Below are 21776 nucleotides of genomic sequence, written 5' to 3'. Positions count from 1 at the left end.
AAAATCCATTTTGTAGGGTAATACCCTGACTGTGAGGTTCTTTTTATTCTGCTACAGAAGAGAAACTTCCTTTCTTTTTTTCCCTCCCTCTCTCAATCCATTCAGTTCCTGCTCCACCACAAAGCAATCATCATCCAAAGAACAGTACGGGGATGGCTGGACAGGAAGAAGTTCCTCCGGGCCCGCAATGCGGCAATCGTGATCCAGTGTGCCTACCGCCGCGTCCTCGCCAAACGCCAGCTCAAACAGCTGAAGATCGAGGCCCGCTCCGTCAAACGCATCAAAGAACTCAACATTGGCATGGAGAATAAGATTGTGCAGCTTCAGAGAAAGATGGATGACCAGGTACGGAAGGCCTGTGGTAAAACACCACAAACACAACCATACTACAAAATCTAATCAAATGTATTTATAAAGCGCTTTTTACAACTGATGTATTCACAAAGCAACTTTACAGAACAAAGAATCAGACAAAACACTAGACGTATAATACAGAACCCCCAGGATAAAGACTTACATGTAAAGGAAACCTTCCCACCATTGGTCAAACAGAGCTTTTAAATGAATATTAAAAAGTATTTATACATCTACACATGTCTATTATATTCATGTATAGCAACACCAGTAATGAAAGCAGTTAAAGTTCGTGTAAACTTCGATGCAGTCAGTAGTGGAGAGTGTTACAAAAACTGGATGATGAGCAGCTGCTTCCAGAAACTTCCTTCAGTCTGTCTGGGCAGGAGATATGAGATCCTGAGGGTCCAACATCCATCGGTATCAGATCAGACAGGTGGGCAGTCAGTAAGGAAGTTAGGAAGGTAGAAAAATGATGCAGTCTCGCATACAATACACTTAACAATCCTTATTCAAGAGCAATAAGCTGAAAATATTACATTGTTGTGCGTTATTAAGCCAAATGCTACAAATATTTCATATACAACCTTCATTCGATATTGGCTATAAGCAAAGATGTTAGAAATGAGATCAGCCAATAGATGATCAATAGCTGAAAAAGGGGACACTTCCCTTAAGAGAAGATAAGATAAGATAAAATAATCCTTTATTAATCCCACAATGGGGAAATTTACAATGTTACAGTAGGAAAGAGAAACAGGAAAAAAATATATGTAAACAAATAATAATAATAATAATAATAATAATAATAAAAACGATACGAAAACAATTACAGGGAAATTATAAAGATACTTAAAAACATATATACATAGTAAAGGAAAAAATATATACATCTAGTGCATAGAGAAATGATTATGGTAGGGTGTGACCAGTATTATTGCACAAAGAGTAACAGTGAATAAATATCAAATAAATAATAGATAAAAAGGTGAGAAAAATAATTAGTAATTGACAAGGAGATCTGCACAAGCACATTCACCACAACGAGCATTACGTGCATTATTAAGCCAGATACTAAAATTTTTTTCTCAGATTTCTCAGGCAATGAGAAAGCAGACTTTCTAGCAAGGGAAGCAATAAACCAGGAACTCATTTGGAATTATGCTCTGGTTACGGATGCCTACCGTTTAGTCAAAGTTCACTGTAGAAGAAAATAGCAAGATGAATGGTCCAGCAGTCCACAAAATAAACTATATGAAATACCTCCAATCATTAATATTAAGTGGAATATGGACTTCCTTAATAGAAAAGATCAGACAATCATGACTAGATGCCGAATTGAACGTACTGCTCTTACCCATCACCACCTCCTAGTTGGCGAACAGCCAACTCCAGCCTGCCAATCCTGTGGTACTCCTCAAACTATTTAACACATCTTAGTAGACTGTCCTGCACTTTTAACCACAGAAATAACTTTAATATGGTTACAAATATGAAAGAACAGTTTGTAAAGATTCCACCAGCTAAAATACTTAATATTCTGAAAGTCCTTCATTCGAAGATACTGACTTAAGTCTGTCAAGTCACGAACATTGTGGATGCCATAAAATAGCCAATATGTTGCTGATATGGCACAAAACACACAAACAAACAAATAGATTTTATAATTGATTTAAAATATGATTTTGCAATGGTTATTCAGTTTCCAGGGTTTTGGTCTTCCCCATTCAAAAAGATGGGGGCTGGTCTTGACTGGAGATCCTTACCTGAAGGTGTAGCAAAGACTGCAACCAAATGAACAGACTATTCTTTGAGACATTTGCTATAAAGCCACTTTCTAGACCAAAGTTAAAGTGTTGCTTCCAACAAAAGTGACGAAAAAGACATTATCTGTGTGTTATCTAATTTTTTTTCCCTTTATTTTGCACTGAAGATACAAGACTAATGTCGCTGACGAGCAGTGAAAGCTTCAAGCCACATTCTAATCCTTCAAACAGCATGCCTAAACTATCCCACATGTCCCTCATACCACATGCTGCTGCTACTAGGGCTACCACATGCTGATTCAAGCTGCTACTTTTATACACTGATGTGCCAAAAGTCATGGGATAAATACTAGAGATCCAGACTTGAGTTGTCAAAAAAGTGACTTAAGTAGAATTTGATACAGTATTTTAATAATTAAGCACAGCAGTGAAGTAAAAATAATACTCCAGTAGATACAGATAAAGTATTTTAGTACCTAAGTACAGTAGTGAAGTAATAATAATACTCAAGTAGATACAGATACAGCATTTTAGTACTTAAGTACTGTAGTGAAGTAAAAATATTACTTTAGTAGATACAGATACAACATTTTAGTACTTAAGTACAGTAGTGAAGTTCAAATATTACTCCAGTAGATACAGATACAGTATTTTAGTACATACGTACAGTAGTGAAGTAAAAATAATACTCCAGTAGATACAGATACTGCATTTTAGTTCTTAAGTACAGTAGTGAAGTAAAAAATAACACTCTAGTAGATACAGATATACTATCTTAGTACTTAAGTACAGTAGTGAGGTACAAATATTACTCCAGTAGATACATATATAGCCTAAAAGCATAAATGAATCATTCCAAAAATAAATAAATGTCTACTTCTGTATATAAAACTTTATTTTATATGAAAGAGTTGTAGTTCTTTATAGTTTGATTTATATAAAGTATTATTTGTACATTGTTTTCTTTTCTTAACCACCACAAACATTGCACTTAAAAGCAAAAATGGTTTGGATTTTGTGCATTAGTTACGTTTCACCCCATTCAAACCGTGAATCTTAATCTGCACTGCCGTACATTGAAAATGAATCAATCAGTCGCACACTCACTCAGTCAAATCATGAGTTAATTCTAATATTAAAAAGCTGAGCTTTTATCTGTGCTGTTATTTCTTCCCACAGTCTAAAGAGTATAAGAATCAGAACGAGCAGCTCTCTGTCACCAACACTGCTTTGGGCACAGAGGTCAACAAGCTGCAAAAAGAGCTGGAGACCCTTCGCAGCCGCCAGGGAGACAACACTCAGCTGACCTCCATGCAGGAGGAGCTTGAGAAGCTGAGGGCGGCTCTTCAGGAATCCCACGCCCAGAGGAAGAGGCTAGAAGAGGAGTACAGCAGTGAGAAGCTTGGGCTGGAGCAGGTGAGGGTGTGGGCAGTTTGTGAAGCCTTTGTGAGAATTAGAATAGTTTTCATAGAGTGAACGATGAACGATGACGAGGATTTTGTGAATGATGTCCCTTTTCAAATAGATTAAATTGACTTGAACTTGAAAAAATCGCAAATAATACAAATTATTAAAATATTAATATTTAATTTTGGTAACAAACATTAGCAAACCTTTATTTTGGGATTGAAAATGGGATAATAGATGATATTTGATATGGTATAAGTAGATAGATATGAAATTTGGGTGCATTTTATATATAGTACATTACTAATGTCCATCTTGTAATACATGTAATCAGTTCAAGACCATTGTTTTTTAAGTCAGCTGACAAAAGATTACTAGTTTAAATTGAATAACTTACCGGTAAATGAATTTCCTGCTAATAAAATGTCCAACTGCATTACTTTTTTAGGTTAGTTTGTTAACATTTTTTGAAAGTATATGGACTTTTACATGAATTTTTGAATGCATGATCCTTATGCCTTTATATATCTCTTATATACTCGAATTATATTATGTTATATAACATTTTACCCTCTCAGACATTAATAAAGAGATTACCAATAACTACACTGACACTAGTCTTTAGCTGCTCCATATTAAGTAAAATCTTTAAGTTTATGAAATTATGAAATTGTGAGCTTGTTTTGATGCTTTTTTCTTGTCCTCTTTAGAGAGTGGAGGAGTTGGAGAAAGAGAACTCCATGCTAAAGACGGAGAAAGAGGAAATGAATCAGAAAATCCGCCGATCCACAAGCTCTGGAGGTGAGTTTCGCACTCCAGTGCACCTGCGTCTCAGGACACACACTCACTCGCGCTGTCTGTCGAGTAGCTGAAGTAAATGTGAGCTTCTCAGAGGGCAGGGCGGGCTTGGTTTTGTTTTTCACACAAGAGGGGTCTCTGTTCAGGAATAGGGCGAGACGGAGAGAGAGGGAGAAAGAGCGAAAGAGAGCAACAAACAGAGAAGGCATTGGATTTCAGGGCAGGAATGCAAGATCACCTCTTTACCTGCTGCTGTTGAGCTTAAAGCATTGTTTCCAAACTGGTTCTCATGTATAAATGGTACTTGAAACCTAAAGGTTGGGTCTTTGTTACACCTAACTTGAACTTTTCTACGTTTTCTTCTTACTCTTCTTTTTTATCGCTGCCTTCAACTGTTCCCTGCTAATTTGAATCCTTTGATTCGTATAATCAGGGTTGCCAGGTCTAAAAAAAAATATCCAGCCCAAAGTCAGTATAAAACTCGCCCTTCTGGAGCTTATACTAGAAGCTTCAAAACAACTAAATGTGTACGACTTAGTAAATTGTTTTTAAGGGATTTCTAATCAGTTTTGCTATTTATCATAAAGTCATTAATAATATTGTAACATTAGTGTTTTATTAGTTATTTTATAAAGGTTTTATACCCAAGTCAAGAACATTTAATAGTAACATAATTAGCAAAAAAAAAAAGAACTGACTTTTACTCACTCTTTTCTTTTCTTGCCCCTCCTGAGCCATCTTCTCTCCTTTTTAATATTTTATTTTTTCATTTTATTTTATGTATTTTTTTTTTTTGGCCCACCACCACCCCCCTCAATACTTTATTGTTTATTCATTTGTTTGTTTAATTGATATATACAATATATATATATATATATATATATATATATATATATATATATATATATATATATATATATGTGTGTGTGTGTGTGTGTATATAAAATACATACTTTTTTTAAGCAGAGACAGTTTGGAGGGTTCAGTGTTGGAGGGAGTGAGATGCTGAAGGGGGTACAAGAGGAGAAAAAAGAAACAAAGAAATTGTCACATTGTGATCTCTCTCTCTCTCTCTATTTGTGTCTCTCTCTCTCTCTCTCTTTCTCTCTCTATTTGTGTCTCTCTCTCTCTGTCTATTTGGCCATTTTTAAAAGTAGCCCAACAAAACTCACCCAGTTACCCCTAAACTTTAATTTTGACAAGCCCAATTTAGCGGTAAAACAGTGAACCTGGCAACTCTGCTTATAATGCTGATAATATAATGATAAGCACAAGATTTGAATGATCATGATCATCATGTGCTGTTTCACATTGGCCCCCAAGTTTATATTTAAACCAGTGACAGTGCTGCACTGTTGCAGTGTACCTAATAGAATATTAGCCTGTTTGGCTTATTGTATTATCTAAAAGGTCCTGGCCTCTAGCTGCTCTTATTATTGAGAGTCAGACCTTAAGTTTTAGATGAGATAAAAAGCCGCTTTGTTTTTGCCACAGAACTGGCAAATAGAGCACAGAAGGTTTCATTCACAATCAGCCCTCTGTGTTCGGGCTCTGACAGCTCGGGTTATACGTGTAGCCTTACATAACATGGCCACATTATCATATGTCTGCCTTGTCACAGATGAACCGGGAAGTGCACGCTGCTAACAGAATAAATAGCTCAATTTATTCAAGCGTTTCAGTTCTTCCGCTCTTCAGCCGTCTGTGTTTATCTCAGCTCTCATGCTGTATATTATGCAATACAGATTTGTGATGATATGCCAGATTGTGAAACAAAAAAGGGTCAAAGTTAGTGGAGAAAGTTACAAGTTACAAGTAACACGTCATATCCTGCCATATAGGAATTAAGTCAAGTAATGAGGTTGTAAACCTAATTACTCCTTTTCATCTGTAATAAGTGGCACTTATTACACTGTGCTGGTGTTGCAACTGGTCTTATGATGTTCGCTTCAGAATATAGAAGTTGTGTTACCTTGGCATGAGTTGGCATGCAGTGGAATAAAGGAATAAAGTACAAACCCAATAAAAAAAAGTTGGAATACTGTGTAAAATGTAAATACAGCTCTGGAAAAAATAAGAGACAACTTAAAAATGCTGAGTTTCTTTGATTTTACCAAATTGAAACCCTCTGGAATATAATCAAGAGGAAGATGGATGATCACAAGACATCAAACCAAACTGAACTGCTTGAATTTTTGCACCAGGAGTAAAGGCATAAAGTTATCCAAAAGCAGTGTGCAAGACTGGTGGAGGAGAACATGCCAAGATGCATGAAAAAAACAGGGTTATTCCTCCTAATATTGATTAATGAACTCTTAAAACTTACTGAATATGATCTTGTTTTCTTTGCATTATTTGAGGTCTTTTTGTTATTTCAGCCATTTCTCATTTTCTGCCAATAAATGCTCTAAATGACAATATTCTTATTTGGAATTTGAGAGAAATGTTGTCCGTAGTTTATAGAATGAAAAAAACAATGTTCGTTTTACTCAAATATAAACCTATAAAAGCACAATCAGAGAAACTGATTTAGAAACTGAAGTAGTCTCTTAATTTTTTCTAGAGCTGTATATATAAATAAAAACAGAATGCAATAATTTGCGAATCTCCCATTATTATTATTGTGATAATCACAATATAGCAAAATAATAAATCAAACTGTGTTTTAAATAAAAAGTTGCACAAGTTAGAATGTTAAAATCATGCAGCTCTGGCACTGCACAGTGAGCACGTGCATGTGCATTGCTTTATTGCTGTTTTATGTTTTGCACTAAGGCTATATGTTTAACAAAAAAAAAAACGTTTGTTCAGAGAGTATTTTATGTTCTTAAACATTGTTTATTATATAAGAGTAGACAAAAGGAATTGTAAATTATGTTATTGTTCTTGGTCTATTTAGGTTTAATGAGTGTGCAGTGCATAGCCTTATTGTTGTTTTATGTGTTTTGCACTAAGGCAATATGTTTAAAATAATGTTTATATTCTTAGACATTGTTAATTATATTAGAGTAGTGATTGGTTCCTGTCTTGTTTAAATCGGGCTCGGGCACACAAAAACAGTTTGAGTTGGGACGGGCTCGGGCAGAATGTTGGATTTAGGCTCTAATCATTTCCCCTTGTAACACTAAAAATAGGAGATAATGGTACAAATGAGAAATGGGATTGGGTCACAGTGAAGGCATTTAACTCACTTTTACCTAGGTACCTAATACAGTCTGTTGTATGTTTGGGTGTTGCAGGCCAGGAGGGCAGCGCTTCTCAAAAGGAAGCTCGTCTGCAGGCTGAGCTCGATGAAGAGAGACTACGCTATCAGAACCTGCTGAAGGAGTTTTCCAGGCTGGAGCAGAGATATGACAACCTTCAGGAGGAGGCCAATTACGCCAAGGTAGAAAATACCCTGAGGCAATGGCGAAATTGACAGAAATAAATATGTATAATGTTTTATTGTGTCTCATTATGGCTTTGATCTTGTAGTTTGCTCCAGGCCATCGGAGGAATCCTTCCAACCAGAGCAGTATCGGCTCTGAGTCCCCCTTCCCCTCCATTGCCATGTCTGACGTGAGCGAGACTGATGGGGTCATCCAGCAGATAGACGTATGTACACACTCCAGCCTCACATTCCCAAAAGCAGCTTATTTACTAAATAGTTGTATTCCTGAAAGTGGGAAGAGGGCTACCCTCCCTGCCAAGCAACATACAGCTCTGGAAAAAAATAAGAGCTCACTTCAGTTTCTGATCAGTTTCTCTGATTTTGCTATTTATAGGTATACTTTTAAGTAAAAAACATAATTTTTTTCTTTAAACTACAATTTCTCCCAAGTTCCCCAAAATATGGTAGCTTAGAGCATTTATTTGCAGAAAATGAGAAATGGCTGAAATAACAAAAAAGATTCAGAGCCTCAAATAATACAACTTTTAAGAGTTCAGAAATCAATATTTCGGGGAATAACCCTGGTTTTTAATCACAGTTTTAATGCATCTTGGCATGTTCTCCTCCACCAGTCCTACACACTGCTTTTGGATAACTTTATGCCTTTACTCCTGGTGCACAAATTAAAGCAGTTTAGTTTGGTTTGATGGCTTTTGATTATCCATCTTCCTCTTGATTATATTCCAAAGGTTTTTAATTTGGTAAAATCAAAGAAACCCCAAAAAAAAAACAAATCCACAGCTATTGTTACTGATACATTATCTAACTGCAAACATGGAGATATCAAAATATGTTAATCCAAAGCAAAAACTAATGAGAGATGGTGAGCTAAACAAGAAAGCAGAATACTCACTAAAATCACTGGATTTATTCACTGAATGATACTGCACCACAATGCACGTTTTAAAATGACTTTAAGTACACATTCTCATCAAAACCTTACAGCCTGTCACTTTAAGAAGTGATCTGTTCTTATGCATAGCCATTGGATTAGTTGTCATGATTGTACATCAGCCTGCACATTTTAATGTCAGTGTTTTTTGCCTTGCTTCCTGTAGGATATGGGCCCAGAGAACGCTGCCATGGATCTCAGCGTCTTCATGAAGCTGCAAAAGCGAGTTCGAGACCTGGAGCAGGAGAGGAAAAGGCTTCAGACCAACCTGGAGAAGATGGAGGAGCTGAGCCAGCACAAAGTAAGTGTTTTAAAGATATTATGTATGAATAACACTTTAATTGAATTTTAGAATAAACAATCTGAAAAACAAAATTAATAATTAGACTGCTATGAATAGGGGTGACAGAGCAACAGGCAACCAACCATTTCCTATAGAAGGACAAGGTTTGTTTCTGCAACAGAGCGACAAACGGAGTTGAGGTTTCTCAATTTCATACAAATGAATTATGACGTAGTGAAGTGACATTTTACCCCAACAAATTCTTCAGATTGCCCGTGCAGTTAAAATAGCGCCGGAGGTGAGGTGTGTTCAGGTAAATATGTGGCATGTTTTTTGTTTTGCTGGTAGGAAATACTGGTGCGCCACCATCTTATTAAAACCCTGACAACCTGTCTTAGCAATGCAGGAGCACTGTGTTGCGAGTCATGTTGCGAGCACTCAGCAGGCACACATCATTGCTGGTTATACACACATTATTGTGCTGCAGTGCACAAACCCAGCTTTTACATTAACAATAAACTGAATAAAGAATAAAATATCATTGCTGTTCTCTTAAGTGAGCTTGAATGGAATGAAAATACAGGTCCTCTGCTAAAACATGCAAAAGCACTGCGCTGTTAACATATCAACACGCCAAGGAAAGCGCTCACCTGCCTCTTAAAGAGAATGACGACTGCCACACTGATTGGTTTATTTCATATTATGTCCAAAACACAGCCATGATTAATTAAGAGAATTAGTACATGCCTTTTAAGTGTTTCGAGCCACGCAAGGTACTTTTTTTCACCTCACGAAACCTTAAACACACAGACATGCCTTAAATCCGGTTCTGTGATGCGCAATTGATCGTTGACTGGATTGCTAAAATAGGGCCCTTAGTGTTCAGCCAAGCCTAATACCATTTGTCTGCTTAACAGTGCAGAGACCAGCTGTAAGTAGTTGTGCTACCTGGTCAAACCATGCTACTCAAGTATATATTTGAAGATAAAAATACAAAAAAAGCCTTTTATTAGAAAATGCTTCCATCAGAGATTGTAAAAAGCCTAAATCACTGTCTCACGGTAAAGATAAGGTAATAGAGGTGATTGTAATATAAATACAAATCAATAAATATACAAAATTGATTTCTAATTTATATTTATATATTTTTTACTGTTATTATTTTCATTATTAATTGCCATTTACACTTTTGTAACACTCAAGCAAGTAATGACCGTTAGCTCAGGTTGGTTAGTTAACAGACCAGCAATTTTTGTTAATTTTCTGCCTGATATTACATGATGAAATCTTGAGGATCCCTGTTCAACCATTATTAAAGAAAAATGTTTAATTATTTTGATAAGAAATGAAATGAAATCCTAATTATCTGCCAAGGTAAATAAAGCTAGAGATTCTAAGGACATGCCACAGCAGAACGATCAGGTATTACCTTATATAGCACACGTTCTTTATCTTTGGACTCACCTCATTTGTTGCTCATGATAATAAATAGTTATCATATCAGTGCATCTGGTAACAGACCTGACATCTCCTGCCTTATCAATATAGCTCTACTTGTGTTTACAGTTTTTTTTCTTCTCTCTCTCTCTGATCTCTCAGGCGATTGATCCAAAGAACTCCACGTCAGAGGTGGACGGGAACACAGATCTGGCCTACAACAGTCTCAAGGTTTATACACACACACTCTCTCTCTCACACACACACACACACGCTTTACTCTTTCTCAGACACAAACAGGCACTAGCAACATGTCTCTCCTCCTGTACATCGATTTGTGCTGCACGTTGGCTGGTCTGATTCTGCTTGCACTGCTGCCTCTCAGACTGTGGGTGAGTGGGACAACAGAGGACCAAAGAGGTAGAAATAGAAACCAGATTCTAATCAGTATTGACATTTAATTTGCTGCATTTTAGTGACGCAGATAATCCACATTAACCTCGTGCTTCATTTCACTTAATACAGTTTTGTGATCTGCACAGACATGTGATAGCACTTTGACAGCGGACAGCATGTACTTAATACCCAATGTGGTGATCTTTATATTATATTTAATCTGCACAAATGGCTTATCTGACAAATTATGTTTAAATTACAGCACTTTTTCTAAAAGTGTATACTCTAAGAAATGTTAAGAAAAGGTAAGAATACTGTATGTACAGTATGATCCAAAAACTGATTTTGAATGTAATAATATTATCAAAATAAGTAATGCAACATAAAATAAGGTAACATAGCAAAAAAAAAATACCAAATAAATATTAATACACTTAAACTGCAAACATAAACAATTATACAAAAACAGCCTTATAGCTTTAAAGTAAATGGCAAAATAAATACAAATTAGATTGATTTTAAGAATATTGCTATTATCACGCTTATAATGTATTATAATATAATATCGCTTTTTTATCATTTGAGAAATTATGACTATATTATTGTGGATGATGCAATATATCACATTTCTAAGCTCTACCACCGATGGCACAACTGCAGCATATCATAGATAAGTGAATAAATTAAGTAGTCTAATCACAAGACAATTAATGAATTACAATTTTACTGTTTGACATACAAGTAAAGTTCATACTGTTCCCATTTCCCCATGACAAAACCTTTTCCTTAAAAACTCTTTTTTTTTTTTTACTTAATAAGCAAAACTAATTTGTCTTAAAATGTCTTAGATTCATTTTTCAAAAGTTTTTAAATTGCCACAGACAGTAAATGCAATTTTGTGTTTTGTTTATTTATTTTGCATTGTATTTTATAATTTCCTATTTCAAAATGCAACTTGACTGAATTAACAGCAGACTGAACTTAGCAGAACCAACAGCTTAATTTACGACTTTGAGGAGCTATTGAGGATGCTATAAAATTATTATTTTTTAGCATTTTGAATTTTAAGGTTTAATAGTGCTGTTAGGTAATTTAAAAAGTCCAATTTATTACATGCTGTGAAATTAATGTATCAAAATTAATCACATTCATCATCAACGTATTTAAAAGTCTACAATTCAATTGAATTTAAGCCAAGGAGCAAATTAATGAATGTATGAATATAATATGAATAACTGTGGGGGGTGCTGTATATACTGTATTTCTCTAACAACACTAGACCAGTTTATTATAGCTGCACCTTTATTCATCTAAACTATTTACAAAGCTTTTATAAAAGACACTCACACGTGCCAGAGGTTATTCTCAAGAGATTTTAATTCTCTGGAGAAATATGTATGAACACTCCAATAGTTTTTTGCGTTTTTTTTACGTTACATTTTTACATTGATAGCTGTAATATGTTGCTTAAAAATTATTCAAATATTTAAAAATGGGATGCAAATATTAACAGAATTTAGAATGACCACATTTTAATCAAAAGTGTACTTAGTAAAGTCAAAATAAAATAATATGTTACGTTAATAGCTGTAATATGTTGCTTAAAAATGATTAAATACTTAAAATGAGATGCAAATATTAACAGAATTTAGAATGACCACATTTTAATCAAAAGTTTACTTAGTAAAGTCAACATAAAATATTATATCCCAAAACAAATAAAAAATGAATGCAATTTATTATGTTAGTCAGTAGTAATTTATTTATAATATATCTTTACATTTATAGTTTTTGCCCTGGGGCTTTTATTATGAAACCAACAATGGCTCATTAGTTTAATGACTGACAGGCGGTGCTATCAGCTAGCTTACAGCCAAACTCAGATGGTTTTGGCTTGGATGCTAACAGTTTTCTGAGGTGAATTATTGGCTGGTGTTTGATATAAGAATAATGTTACTGTGCTGGTTAGATATGGTAAGTTCTGCTGTTTAATATGATGTGTGTATGATATCTGTACATTACTCTGTTCTTCAGTTATTTAGTGTTTTACATTGTCTAATTCTGTTTATTCAGGGTTTATATGTGAATTCTGGCCCAACTCGCTTTAACTATCTGTAAAGGGCTTTTTGCCATTTTGTTAGTGTGAAAATGGTTTTAATTTAGTTTGTAAGTGATATTAAAGTCTTAGTATTTAAACATTTTATAGTTAATTTCCATGTACCTGCAGATACTCTGTATATTCCAGAGGCAGATGATATCTGCACAGTGTCATTTATTTTACTTTAATTCTGGATAAATAGCATTTATTATTAACCCTCTATGGCAAAACAATATATATATAACTAATATATATATAACTAATATTACATTAATTAAAGTTTAATGTTTTTTTTATTGAAAACCTCCTTTAAATAAGACTTGGAGGTGAAGTACTCATTTTAGCAACAAAAGTAAAATAGGACACAATACCAGTAATCGATAAAATGAATATATTACTCGAACACATTCAAATTTAAATACCTTTTAAGGTAAAATAATAAAATATGTAAACGTGCATCAGTATGTAATGAAATATACTAAGGTTTTAAATGACATTTTTCGTTTTTATTTACTTATTCAAACAGTGTTTTTATTTGTCACCTCAGGAGAACATTATGCAGTCATACCCCTTTTTTAAGCAGTGCTTGTTTATATCCCAAATAAAATAACATTTATACCACAGAGGGTTAATGTTGGATCACTAGTTGGAGTTCTAGTTTAGAGTATTTATCTGTTTATTTGAATATCGTGCAGCACTCTTAGAAATATTTTTTTCTTAAAACCTAACTTTATTATCCATGCTGTAGTTTTTTTCTATAACTTACTTTTAATAGTTGTCACAGCTAAAATATCAAATTTGATGGGACAGTAATAGTATATATTGTTGGCAATTATTTAATATACACAAAATAAAATGATCCTGATGTTCTAGGCCTTTTACATTCATATATCTTTATGTGTGTGTATATATATATATATATATATATATATATATATATATATATATATATATATATATATATATATATATATATTATTTTTTTTTTTTGTTGGGCATACACAGTAGTCTAAATGCAGAACATGCATTGTTGCAGTTGGCAAATTAATGAAGTACTGTTTTGCTGTTTGATATTCAGATCCTTAAAAACTCTATAAAAAATGTTTATCTTAAAAAAATTTTGTCTTAAAATGTATCTATTTGCCAAAAGTGTTGAAACTGCCACAGGGAGTATTTATATATTTTTTTTCCACATTTAATTTCAGTTTCCAAATAACAGCAGACTGAACTTAGCAGATCCAACAGCTTTTTTTTACGACTTTACGAGATATTTATTGCTATAGCCATTTTACAGTAATTTTATTATTTAATTTTGAGGCAAAGCAGTTGATGTTTATTTTTGTGTTTTGAATTTTAATTATGTTTTTGTAATATTTAATAATAAATATATATTTTTTTTTTCACCACAATCTCGTCGTGAGAGCAAAGGGAATATAACATGGGGTAGTTGTGGTGGGGGTGGCTGGAAATGGGACCTTAGTTAAACGCACTTGTTGACCACACTCTTATTTACCAGTTATACTAAAATGCTTCAGCTCAACCCAAATGAGGGCTCAAAGTACAAGGCCAATCAAATTCATGTCTTTAGCAATGTTTATCATGCTTTTATTGATGTCAGAAATAATTGTGTGATTTAAAAGCTTTGATAACAAACTGAGTTGACTGTGTTGAAGTTACAGGCTTACATAACTCACTGACTCTAAGTCAGTTGTGTCTGGCAGTGTTGAGAGTGGAGTCTGTGGAAGCTGTTATAGTTCAGACAGCTCTTCCTGCTGACAGGTCTAAACAAACGAGTGCAGGCAAAGAACAATGTTGAGTTATTTACATGGTGTGTTGCTTGAGATTGCAGAGGTTTAACCGTTTCAGACCTGAATTATGTGCTAGTGTTTAAAAAAATATTAATAATAATAAGAACAATGTTGTTTTCTGTCTGCAGTGCACACAAATGAAGACTTTAATATTATAATATAAAATCTATATTAACATTAAATCCAATGAACTAAAATAAGTAACTGTTTTTATGTGTCTTTTGGATTGGAAGCCTGTGCTTAACATTTTTCTTTTAGTTTTGATATTTTAGATTTTTATATTGATATATTGTTCACAAGCTATCACTAAAAAGTGTTCTAAATTACAAACAATTAGTATAAATTAGGTATTTTTATTTGCCTCTTTGGCTTTAGTGCTGGATTTTCTTTCCTCTCAGCCTATTTTCCCACATTTTCTGAGATTCTCTATTTCTCAGCAGCTGGCCTATATACATCTGCTTAAACTGGCAAATAGACACTGCAGTTTGTATTCAGTAGGAATTAATTTAACAAAAGCCTTTCTCAGCAAAACCTTTTTATTATATGAAATAGAAATACAGGCTGAATATTCTTGTTTTATATGTTGCGTTTATTAGTCTACATTCACACAGCAAGTAAAAGTAGCCCAACTCACAAAACATTAAATTTTAAATGTTATTTTCCAATTTAGACTACTCTTATATGTGATGTTGAAATCAGAATACATATCTAATCCATAGCGGCATGATTCTGTTTTACCTCAAAAACAAAAAAAGTTAAATGTATGCATGTAGGATGGAACATGGACAGCAGTAGTGAGGGAGGTTTTCAGTGGTGCAATAGCGAGGTGACAGAAGAATTAATATATTTTTGATTGACGTCAAATAAAATGTTAAAAGGTTTATCAACTACAACCATGAAATGACCCAATGTGACTACAAGAGGTCACTGCTGCAGCATCAAATTAAAATAAAACACTTTTTTCTTAGGGTGAGCTCAAACACAGATAGCTCCTGTGATGCTTGAGAAGATGAAACTGAAACTTCCTGTGAAGCATTACTCTTCTTTCTTTAGAGAAAAATGTCTGTTAAGTCGCATTTAAGTGTGAACAGGCAAAAATATTTATTTTTTTAAATGGTGAAAAAAAAAAGGATTTTGACAACTATCAACTGCTGCATAGCCCTCTTTCACTCATTACAATCACTCTAGATTTAGACTTGGTCCCTTCATGTGTCCTAAATATCTGCATTAAGCTGTATAAAAATGTAAGTGTAAATATATACAAAATTTCCCCTCGGGGATCAATAAAGCATCCATCCATCCAGCCAACCACCCATCCACCCATCCATTAACTCCACTAACCCTCCTATCCATTCACTCACCCACCTATCCATTCACTCAACCACCCACCTATCCATCCATTCACCCACCCATCCATCCATCCGCATTTAAACCAAATACAAATCTCATCACTCAATCATTTCAGACATGTAACATCAGTGTAAACAAATTTCTCATTTATTCTAAGGTTTTTACAACCAAACCACCAGTAATAATTGATATACAAATCTGCATATTCCTTCCCACACACCAATCAGATTGCAGTCTGAATAACCAGTGATCAATTTGACAACCAAGTGTTAATATGTTGTTAAAATCAGGATAAAATCTATGAGTTAAGTAGCAGATTCAAAAACTTGTTTTTCCAGTACTTCAGAAAGTCAAATTAAAAACTTGTGCACTCAAACCGCCTCTCTCTCCCTGTTCTACAGAGGCAGGAGCTCGAGTCTGAGAACAAGAAGCTAAAGAATGATCTTAATGAACTTCGGAAAGCCTTGGTCGACCGGGCCTCTGAGAGCTGCTCGTCCAATGAACTGCAAGACAGCTACAATCTACTGCTCAGCCAACTTAAAGCAGCCAATGAAGAGCTGGATGTGCGCAAGGAGGAGGTGCTTATGCTGAAAACTCAGATCGTCAGCTCCTCAAAAGCAACACCAGACAACACCAATCACATTGTGAGTACTAGAGGTGGGCGATATGCCCCTGAAATAATATCACAATATTTCATGGTATTTTCGTGATGATAATACTCTTGGTGATATAAAAAAAAACACTGGATTAAAAATATATATATATTAAAAAAAAATCACTACTGCAACAAAATTAAAATTATTTTTTATTATCGCATATGATATTATATGGCACACCCCTAACTGAGATATTTAACAATAAGAGAATGTTATGTCATATGATACTAATAATGCACTCCAAATATCTCCATATATCCAGGATTAAAGTAAAATAAATGATACTGGACAGATATAATCTGTCTCTAGTAGATATATAATGAAATGAGAACAGTGTGAATTTTTCTTTTGCTCAAAACAGAAAAAAGTAGTTCCCTGATGTGATAATTAGGGGTGGGTGATATTGTACCATATTTTAGGGTATAATATTCACAATATTTACAAATGTTGGACATATTATTGCGTATGATATACAATATGGCATACTCCTAGTAAGTACTCTTTTTTTAAGTTTGATACAGAGACTTCTAACTAAATAACTTTGTTTCTTTATATTTCCTTTTTTATACATATATTTTCTTCCTTTCTGACTATAGCACTGTCAAAAGCCAAGTTAAAATCTATTATTATTTAAAGATAGCCATTGCACTGCCACAATCTCCTTGTTTCTGCACCCATTATCATTTTTTTATTGAGTATATAAGACACTTTGTAGTTCCATAATTACAGACTGTAGTTTTGTATCTAGATGTGTTCAGTCTTGTCACAAGCTCATTATTTAACTTCATTAATCAGACTAATTTTCAAATACAAGTATTGAATGATGACTATACCCTACCGCTGTCAACATTAATGCGTTAATATGCGCAGGGTTCGTACGGTTATGAAAAACCTGAAAAGGTCATTTAATTTGAAATGAGCAATTTCCAGGCCTGGTTAGGTTTTGGAAAAATAATAATAATAATAACTAATCATTTCCATGTATTGACTGAAAAAAACTATTTTGAGCTAACAAATTAATTGGCTCAGAGTTAATTCAGTAATTTAGCCCTACACAGTGGATCTCTCAGGATCTGACACAGATTTTTTTATTATTATTATTAAAGATTATGTCAACACTGCTTAATTATTATTTTTTTTATCATTATAGTTTTAGTTGATTTTTAATTTTATTGTCCATGTCTGAACTGACATGAAGATCGTATGGTCCTGACAATTTCCTTGAAAATATGGAAAAGTCATGAAAATTTATTTGTTAAAAAGTGTATGAACCCTGTGTACACAATTGATCTGGATCTGATGCTTCACACAGATAAATCGCCCTTAATTAACATTATACTTATGTCAGGACCCACTGAGACCCATTGGGAACCCCTGGCCTAGTGTATATGTTTTATTTAATTTTATTACAGTTTTGCAGCCTTTCATACATTTTAACCATGTGAGGTATGCTAAATCTTAATAAATCAGTCCATCACTGAAAGAATTATTTAAATGTGTGGATCCCTTCAGCCTTTCAGACTCAATCTGTGTCAGGTCCTTCAGATCCCATATAAGGATTTAATCCATTAACCTGCTCTCAGAAACTTCTTAATGAAAGACCCTTGTTCAATAGCCTGAGCAGCCAGGTGTGGCAGAGTAGCAGCTCTACAGGGAGAAAGAGAGAGGGGGAGAGAGGGAGAAGAGTGATTGAGAGTCTCTGAGAGTCACAGCACAGCTCTCTGCTCTGTGAGATGGCACAGCATGTCAGATTTCATTACGTCTAGATCACTTCTTTCTTTATTCATACAACTTCTGAACTAGAAATGATTTTTTTTCTTCTTCTCTCTCTTTCAGTCACTGTTTTTGCTTTCTTTGCACTATATTTATGTGCTATATCTCTCATGCTGTTTCCTGTTCTCTCTCAAACTGCTGTCTCTATATACCTCTCACTTTTCTATCTTTTGTTCTCTAGCCTGCTTAAGTTTCTGTTTAAGTTGGTCTAGAACTCTCGTTCATGCTCTGTCAATTTTTTTTTCACTTTCTCTCTCTAGCTGGCTCTGTTACACTCACTCTCTTTCTCTTTTCTATCATTTTCTGTAGCTTGCTGTCTGTCTTTGTTTTTTATCTTTCATGTTATCTCATGCTTCCTTTTTTTGTCTCTCACCATCTCTCCAGTTTGCTCTCTCTCTTTAGCTAAAACTCTTATTCTCTTCATACTTCTTTTCTAAAATTTCTTTCTTTGTTCTCTTGCTCTCTCATGCTGTCTTGTGCACTCTCTGTATCCATCTGACTCTTACTTTCTCCCCTATCTATCTATCTATCTATCTATCTATATATATATATATATATATATATATATATATATATATATATATATATACACACACAATCTTATATTCTCTCTTCTTTCTCTTGTTTAGTTTCTTTGCTAGCTCTACCTCTAACCTGGTCTTTCTCTTATTCTTACTCTAACTTTTTTCTTTTCTATCATTCTCTCTTGTAGAGGTGGGCGATATGGCCCTAAAATAATATCACAATATTTCATGGTATTTTTGCGAAAACAATATTCTTGGCGATATGACAAAACATTCCATTAAAACATGAATATTTCAAAATGAAAATTAAATACAATCTAATTTTCATACATTATGATATGGCACACCCCTAACAGAGATATAAAAAAAAATACATGAATTTTCATCAGATTTGTAACAGAAGTCAGTGATCCAAAATGTCGTGATTCTAATTCTACACTCCAAATATATCCATAACTGTAGTAAGTAAAGTAAATGATCAAATATACAGATATAATCTCTAGTCTCTAGTAGATGGGAAATGAGAACAGTGTGAATTTTCTTTTTTTTCTAAACCTAGTAAAAAAAAAAGTAGTACCCGGATGTGATAATTATAGGTGGTGATATTTCAGGGTATAATATCGTTCATGATATTCCAAAAAGTCGCCGATATTATCGCATACAATACGATATGGCACACCCCAACTCTCTTGCTTGGTCTCTTTCTAAAACTCTTAATCACACTTTCTTTCTCTCTGTCTTTGTCATGGTGCTCTTTGACTGTGATGGGATTAGTTACGGTGGTCCTCAGGCTGTGTGTGCCTGATGAATTCACTCGTATTATAAAAGGCAGGAGGATGTTAAAAGCATCACTAATGGCAGGTTTTAATTGTAAGGGTTTTCTGGCTTGTTGTCACTCACCTCTTTTACTTTCACTATTTGTACATTTTAGCACCAGCAGTGAAATAGTAACCAGTAACATCATTACTGCCCTCCCTCTCTCACCAGTCCTAGAAAAACACACATCTAGCTTAGAGATTCTTTCTGGTAATATTTCCATGTCATATATGCATGTTCCTTCCACACAGTGATATATTTTCAGTGTGATTTCTGATTTATAGTAACACTTCACTATTCTGTTTTGTCCTCGTAGAACTCCAACAATGTCTCGGAATGGCCCAACAACAAAATGCCTATAGACAAGGAAGAAGCTCTGCAGGCATACCAGGCACTCAGTGAAGCAAAGAGGTACGTAAATGCTGTAAAAGAGCAAGTGTTCTTCAGCCTTATTACTCAGGCTTTTTGCATTTAACACATTTTAGTGATTATACTGATAATCTAAAATTAGGAATATTAAACCCACTGTTTTTTCTAGGGGTGTAAAAAAATATTAATATCGTATCTCAATATTCTGTTTTACTGTACTATATACATTTTCAAAAACATTGATTTTTAATTATTAGTTTACATATAAAGGTGTCAGACTGGTTAATTTAGTGTTTAAAGATTTAAAAAATCTGCTTACAGTATCTCAGTATAATCACAATATATTGAATCATAACTAGTGTCTTGTGATTCATATCATATTGCCTATACACAGTCCTGTTAAACACACTCACTGCTCCACAGCACTGCTGAGAGACTCAAGACTATTTTAACCAGTACTGACAGTCTCGTACCTGTAGATTGGCAGATGTTCTTCTAGGCACCCTTATAGTATTTTTAGCCGTGACTGTTGAAGCAGACACCTTCCACCATACTCTGACAGTGATGTGGAGAGATGGTTATTATTTGTTAGACCTGTCACTATTTGAGTCATGGTTAGACCATATTATATCACTAATAGAATTATTATATAATGGCAAAATAATGCAAATACACCTTTTTTTTAAAAGGTTTTAAGCAAAGTTTTCACACTCATTCACCTTAATGGGTAAAAATTACTGAGGTCCTACTCTTATATTGTATGAGAAGTTATTTTTTCAATAATGTAATTATTGTGACAGGCCTAGCATTGGTTCTCTATACCAAGTGTGGTAAGTATGTGGCTTAATGCGCTGAGGTGGGCAATTTGAAGTTATTTTTCATATTATGATGAATTAGTAGTATTGTGGAATTAGCTTGTTTTTATATGCTTTAGTTGCTACTTCTGTTACAAAAAAAAGTTTATTTTATTCATATTATATTATAGCATCTTTAAATATGTCAAAGGTGTAATTCTGTTTAAGTAGGAGTGTACACTGATCAGCTACAAATATTAGCAACACTGAAAGTTGATGAACACATTTTAAGTTTTATATGGTAAATATATGCATTTTATAAAGTTTTTAGAAATGTTTTACATCGGATTTAAGAGTTATTTACAGGTTTCTGACAAACACAAACCTATCTACTCTCAGGTTTATGAGAGATTCCCTCTAGCAGGTTCTATCTGTGCAATCTTTATTACACCAATTTGAGAATTACATTGAAACAGACATTTTTTTTCAGTTTAATCAAATTAATTTGATTAATCTCCCTGCACTAGTGTATGGTTAGATTAAAAAAACACTGTTGCAACATTGATTCTTACCCTGACAGCATATGCCCTGATGTCTAAAGCGTCAGTCACTGCTAACACTGCTATTTCTATCTGCTCAGCTCAGCTAACCCATTTTCATTTCTGCCTAATTTAACTGCTTTCTTCTCCTTCCTCTTGCTGCCCGTTTTCCTCTCTTTTTCTCTCTGCTTGGACATCAGTAAATCACAGGACTGGGGTTATTTGAATGAAGATGGGGAGCTTGGCCTGGCCTATCAGGGGCTAAAGCAAGTTGCCAGGTTGTGTT

General features: G+C 34.2%; 1 protein-coding gene across 9 annotated transcripts in view; it reads left to right on the top strand.

Moving 5' to 3' along the window:
- Window positions 1–21776, top strand: part of myo5b (myosin VB) — a 142553-nt gene that overhangs the window by 64924 nt on the left and 55853 nt on the right. For 7 of the 9 annotated variants that reach the window (XR_007424964.1, XM_049466042.1, XM_049466038.1 and 4 more), the window contains exons 21-30: window positions 106–345; window positions 3300–3536; window positions 4238–4328; window positions 7565–7710; window positions 7800–7919; window positions 8814–8948; window positions 10530–10598; window positions 16421–16663; window positions 20105–20199; window positions 21691–21768. Coding sequence is in view for 8 of the 9 variants with exons in the window: in XM_049466042.1 (XP_049321999.1) it covers window positions 106–345; window positions 3300–3536; window positions 4238–4328; window positions 7565–7710; window positions 7800–7919; window positions 8814–8948; window positions 10530–10598; window positions 16421–16663; window positions 20105–20199; window positions 21691–21768 (1454 nt within the window). In the remaining variant the exon portion in view is untranslated. The remainder of the gene's footprint in view (window positions 1–105; window positions 346–3299; window positions 3537–4237; window positions 4329–7564; window positions 7711–7799; window positions 7920–8813; window positions 8949–10529; window positions 10599–16420; window positions 16664–20104; window positions 20200–21690; window positions 21769–21776) is intronic. The other 2 variants (XM_049466044.1, XM_049466045.1) reach the window with 2 other exon arrangements.

This window comes from Astyanax mexicanus, chromosome 17 (genome assembly GCF_023375975.1).
Source record: "Astyanax mexicanus isolate ESR-SI-001 chromosome 17, AstMex3_surface, whole genome shotgun sequence".
Taxonomy (NCBI): domain Eukaryota; kingdom Metazoa; phylum Chordata; class Actinopteri; order Characiformes; family Acestrorhamphidae; genus Astyanax; species Astyanax mexicanus.
Note: the sequence above shows the minus strand (reverse complement) of the source record. Positions and strands in the feature narration are given on the sequence as shown.